General features: G+C 52.7%; 1 protein-coding gene across 1 annotated transcript in view; it reads right to left on the bottom strand.

Moving 5' to 3' along the window:
- Nucleotides 1–4,554: 4,554 nt before the first annotated feature.
- The window catches only part of CBLC (Cbl proto-oncogene C), a 15,811-nt gene continuing 14,480 nt past the window's right edge, over nt 4,555–5,885 (bottom strand). Inside the window, exons 10-12 of the mRNA XM_040633051.1 lie at nt 4,936–5,051; nt 4,739–4,812; nt 4,555–4,626 (exon numbers count right to left, since the gene is read on the bottom strand). Coding sequence (XP_040488985.1) covers nt 4,803–4,812; nt 4,936–5,051 — 126 coding nt within the window. The 3' untranslated portion in view covers nt 4,555–4,626; nt 4,739–4,802. The remainder of the gene's footprint in view (nt 4,627–4,738; nt 4,813–4,935; nt 5,052–5,885) is intronic.

The following is a 5,885-nucleotide window of genomic DNA, read 5'->3' as shown; positions in this document are numbered from 1 at the left end:
GGGGGGGGGAACAGATCCGACTGCTCAAGGCTTCTCACAAGCCAGGTCTGACTGGGACAAAATCCTCTGGGGGTGGGGGAGGGGAGAGATGTCACTGGTTATAGGGAGTAGCTAGCCCTGGACACTGGCCAGAATGGGGGGTCACTGGTAAGATGGCTTTGCCCACTGGGCACAGAAGGAACGCTTCGATTACAGGTCAGCTTGGGAGTTATTGGTCAGAGGTCAGACTGGTCAAGGCTACTTTATTCATTGGTGATACAGGAAAGCAATACACTGGGAGAGGAGACCTTTTAGTATTAGCCGCATCATCACCTCCTCCAGGATGCCCTCCCTGCTCCCCTGGCTAGGTCAAGCGCCCCCTCACAACCACCTGGGCTCCCCCACCCCAGTCCTGCACATTCTGGGTCATCCTGTCTGGGGATTAATCTGTCCCCCCCACTGGACTGTGGGTCCATGAGGGCAGGGCTGGCGCTGTCTCTGGTGGTCACTGCTGTGTCCCCAGCATAAGGCCAGACACAGAGCAGGTGCTCAGGGAAGGCTTGGAGGGCTCAAGAGTCAGGAGCACACAGGTTCCCCGGATCATCACAGGGCACATGGTACAGACTCACTCATGGACAAATACAACTCCAAGTGCTCCCCGGGACAAGCTCACACGCTGCGACCCCCAACACCCACTCCCCAGCTCCTCTGGCTCCCGCCTGTGCACCCACTTGCCTGGACTGGACTCTGGTAGGCACCCTCTCATCAGCCACTCCCACTTCTACCTTCCTCAAGAATCCAACCAGCCAAGGTTCTGGGCAAAGGGGAAGGACCTACGGAGTGTGTATAAGGAGGGAAGCCATAAACACCAGCCACAGTCCCTTGCAGACTTGCAGAAACTAGTACTATAACGTCATCTGCCCTTGTCCCCTACAATTTATTCCCACAAAACAGCCAGAGGGATCCCATTCAAATGTGAGTCAATCCACATCACCCTTCTGTTCAGAATCCTTCCAGGGCTCCGCTCAGTAAAAGTAAAATCCACTCCACGGCTCACGAGGTCCTCAATCCGGTACTTGTTACCTCCCTGACTCCATCTTTCTCTCTCTTCCCCCTCGCCAGCTCTGTTCTTGCCACATTGGTCTCTCTGCTTCCTTTCCTCCACTGCCAGGCACGTTCTGGCCGCAGGACCTTTGCACTTGCTCATTCCTCTGCTGGGACATTCTTCCCCACACAGCCCCCTCCCTTACTTGCTTCAAATCTCTTGTCCAACATCACCTCATCAGTTTCCCTTGACCGTCTTATCGAAAATAGCAATTCCTGCAATCCCAGCCATTCCTATTTCCCTTATCTTACTACGTTTCTCCTCTGTAACAGTTATCGATGCCACGTATTTATTTTTCATTGTTGGTCTTGTGAGAACCTAAGTGCTAAGAGAGTGGAAACTTTGTTTTGTTTACCACTATGTCACCAGTGCCTAGAACAGTGCTCAGTATGAGGAGTGGAGTCCAGATCTTTGTAATAAATTGAATTTCCCAATCCCATCCTTCCTGTCTCGTGTGTAATTACACATTGTAATTAACAAGCCTTATTTTTCCTCTATGGCAGCCCTGCCTATCTGCGGTTTCCCTTTCCATGGTTTGTTACCTTCGGTCAACAGTGGTCTGGAAGCAGGTGATCCTACTCCTGATGTATATTTCAGAAAGAAAAGAATAGCCTAAGGTTCTGTCACAATGCTGGTGTCACTCCCCTCACTTCATCTTATCCCATAGGCATTTATGGTCTCCAGCATCACAAGAAGGGTGAGTCTATGGACGCCTGGGTGGCTCCGTCAGTGAAGCATCTGCCTTTGGCTCAGGTCATGATCCCAGGGTCCTGGGACAGAGCCCCTCATCGGGCTCCCTGCCCAGCGTGGAGCCTGCTTCTCCTTCTGCCTGCTGCTCCCCCTGCTTGTGCTCTCTCGCTGTCTCTGTCAAATAAATAAAATGCTAAAAAAAAAAAAAAAAAAAGAAAAAAAGAAGGGTGAGTCCTGTACAAGAAGATATTTTAAGAAAGAGACCACATTCACATAACTCTAATTACAGGATATTGTTACAACTGTTCTATTTTATTATTAGTTATTGTTAAGTTATTAAGTTATTATTAGTTATTAGTTACTGTAACTAACTTGCAAATTAAACTTTATCATAGGTCTATACAGAAGGCCAAGTACTAAGTCCCTAGTCAAAAAATACAGTATATCCAGGATTGGATACTTTCTGTCGGGTTTCAGGCATCTGGGAGGGGTCTTGGAGCATTCCCCTTGTGGATAAGGGGGACTACCGCACCTTTATCCCGTTATTTTACATACAGTGTGTGACGGTGGACTTTAAAACTAATTCACGGCTTGTGGAATATGGGATCATGACACATTTGGTGGAATGCTGATTCTCCAGTCATTCCAGATTTGCATCTGGAAAATGTAACCACTAAAAGTCTGTGTTGTCTTGGGGGGCAGTGTGGATGCATTCTACCTTGGACGACAACAGTTTATTGTACAGGGAAAGTTTAGATAAGAACTTTTTTTTAAGTGTTCTATTTATTTATTTTTAAGTAACCTCCACACCCAACGTGGGGCTTGAAGTCCCAATCCCGAGGTCAAGAGTCACATGCTCTTCCGACTGAACCAGCCAGGTGCCCTGAAATCCTGCTGTGCTTTGAATCAGGAACTGGTCATGCTGAGGAAGCAGGGACTGGCTGGTCTACGCCCTTGTGGAGCTGGGACACATTCTGTTTTCCCAAGATGCCCCCAACAGTCTCTCTCATTCCATATGCTCTTCTAACAATCTGATCTCGACACCCCCGAGAGGGGGGGAGCCGACGTCCCTTCCTCTTTGTGCCATGTTGTGATTCTCGTTTATAGTAGAGAATGTGGCAGGAGGGATGTCGCAGGAACTCCCAGGATTAGGTGAAAAGGCCATGCGGCTTCTGCCTGGGTCGCAGGGAGACTCCGCACAAAGCCTGCAGCCACTCTATAAGCAATCAGGCTACCTTAGGCAGCCATGCGGTGGGGAAGCCCAAGCTAGCAAGCATGGTAACCACACGGCGAGGTCTGACTGCACAGAGCCGTCTGTCCAGCCCCCAGATGCCCTGGCCCAGGCACCACCTGACTGCACCCTGAGCTGGAGCCACCTGAGTCCGTCCCCAAATCCTGGCCCACAGCCACCAAGATGCTGGTGTTCCCCACTAGGTGTTGGCGTGATTTGTCCCGAGCCCTGGCTAGTGAGTGCAGCCTCAGCCTGTTGCCAGGGCTGCAGACGCAGCAGCGAGGTGACTGGTTGGTGTCCCGGGGTCATCAGGGCATCAGTGTATCCTCATCAGACCAGTTCTGTGGCGTGACTGGGGCTGGGCTAAGGTTGGAGCCCGCTGCCAGTGGCTCCTTTCCCTTTCACAGCTTACTTTCCCGTCCTGGTTCTCTCATCGCTCCCGGGAATCTGTGAGAGATCCCACATCCTCTCAGTGAATTCCCTTTCTGCCCCAGCGGCGGCTTCTGTTGCTTGGGACAGGTCTGGGGCGGGGGGAGGGGGGGGGACTTCCATGCTCCCTTTACACTGGGATACCTTTTCTGCTTCTTTTCAGTCTCAGCTTGGATGCCTCCTCCTGGAGGTCCTCCCTGACCTCCCAGGCTGGCTCAGCTGCTCATTCTGGGTTCCTGTAGCCCCCATTTCTCCCCTCCCACCCCCAGCCCTGCCCACTCTGGGTCATCACTGTCTGTCACCCACTGGACTGGGAGCCACCAGGGGGCAGTGATCATTGCTATATGCGCCCAGCCTCCGCCAGCCTCACTCAGCTTGGGGTTGGGCACGGGACTGGGCACAGGGGGTGCAGACTGGTTTAACCTGAAGTGGAGGGAGCCTTGGGTCCCTCCGAGATTAGTGATGAGGTGGGGAGACAGTTCCTCAGTTTGATTTGGACTGGAAATCACTGGGATCCTTCTCCCAGAGTGGAATGGAGGAAAGAGAGGGATAAATACACTGGGGCAGGGGCGCCTGGGTGGCGCAGTCGCTAAGCGTCTGCCTTCGGCTCAGGGCGTGATCCTAGCGTTCTGGGATCGAGCCCCACGTCAGGCTCCTCCGCTATGAGCCTGCTTCTCCCTTTCCCACTACCCCTGCTTGTGTTCCCTCTCTCGCTGGCTGTCTCTCTCTGTCGAATGAATAAATAAAATCTTAAAATAAAATAAAATAAAAAGAACACTGGGGCAAGATCAGGTGCGTAACTCTTAAAAGAAATGTGGGCTCTTTTTGACTAGGGACTTAGTACTTGGATATCTGGATCTGGTTCCAGAATTTTTTCCATTAGTGGGGAAAGAGGGTTGGCTGCCTGATTCTCCGAAAACTTGGGACTCTGGACTCCTGGGTCTGAGGGAGGGGGCTGGGAGCCTGGACTCCTGGATCCAGAGGAATTAGGTGACCCACTCGGTCCCCCCAGACTCCTGGGTTAAAGGGGGGGGAGGGATCAGGCCTCAGGGACCCCCATTCCCAAGGTCAAGCTGCCCCCTGGTGGCTGCCGCACTTTCTCCACATATCAGAAGACAACCAGGCTTGACAGTTTATTATTCACAAACCCCTTCCAGCCCCTGGGGCTCCCTTTAGCAGCACATCTGGGGACCTGCGAGACAAAAAGAGAGGTGGGTTAGATAGTATCACAGCCAGGTTGGGGGACAGGGCCGGGCCAGGCCAAAGGAGGGAAGCTGGCTGGGGCTGGGGTGCAGTAGACTCACCGGCTCCCATGCCTGGGTGGCAATCATAGACCCCACGGGGGCAGCCGGAGGGGTGACTTTTCCCTTAGGAGTTCCTGCAGTGGAGAGAGTTTGAAGAAGGGCTGTCAATGTCCTAGGACCAGTGTTTCCCTTCTGCCTCCCCATCCCCTCTTCCTGCACACCCGGGAGTCCCGGACCCCAGCTGCCTCTCCACTTACCCTGTGGCTCCCTCCCTGGCCTGAGGGCTGGAGGTGATTTGCCACGGGGCTAAGGCCACAGTCTTAATTCTTGGAAAGGAAAGAGGGCCCTGAAGTCTGGGGAGGGCCAGAGGTGCCTGGAGGGGAGGAGATTGAGAAATGTCACAGCTGAGCAGCAGCTATCTTTCATTTCACAGGTCTGGACAGCGGTATCACATTGGTGGCTGGGGGGAGGAGGAGGAAGGGACAGTACAACAGAACTGTCCCTGGTCCATGCTGTTATTTATCCTAGCACCTGTGGCTTGAGTAGGAAGTTTTGTCTGTCCATCTACCTACCCATCCCTCCATCCATCCAACCATCCATCCACCTATCCACTCATCCACCCACTGACCCATCCATCCATCCATCCACCCACCAATTCACCCACCCATCCATCTATCCACCCACCCATCCACTCATCCATCCATCCATCCTACCATCCATCCACTCATCCATCCACCCATCCATCCACTCATCCTACCATCCATCCACTCATCCACCCATCCATCCACCCATCCACCCACCATCAATTCATCCATCCATCCATCCATCCATCCATCCACTCATCCATCCATCCATCCACTCATCCATCCATCCATCCATCCACCCCTCGATCCTCCCATCCACCCACCATCAATTCATCCATCCATCCATCCACTCATCCATCCATCCATCCACTCATCCATCCACTCATCCATCCATCCATCCATCCATCCACTCATCTATCCATCCATCCACCCATCGATCCACCTATCCACCCACCATCAATTCATCCATCCATCCATCCATCCATCCACCCATCCATCCATCCACTCATCCATCCATCCATCCATCCATCCATCCACTCATCCATCCATCCATCGATCCATCCATCCACCCATCGATCCACCCATCCACCCACCATCCATCCATCCATCCATCCATCCATCCA

This window comes from Ursus maritimus, unplaced genomic scaffold, assembly GCF_017311325.1.
Source record: "Ursus maritimus isolate PB19 unplaced genomic scaffold, ASM1731132v1 scaffold_19, whole genome shotgun sequence".
NCBI classification, from domain to species: Eukaryota; Metazoa; Chordata; class Mammalia; order Carnivora; family Ursidae; genus Ursus; species Ursus maritimus.
Note: the sequence above shows the minus strand (reverse complement) of the source record. Positions and strands in the feature narration are given on the sequence as shown.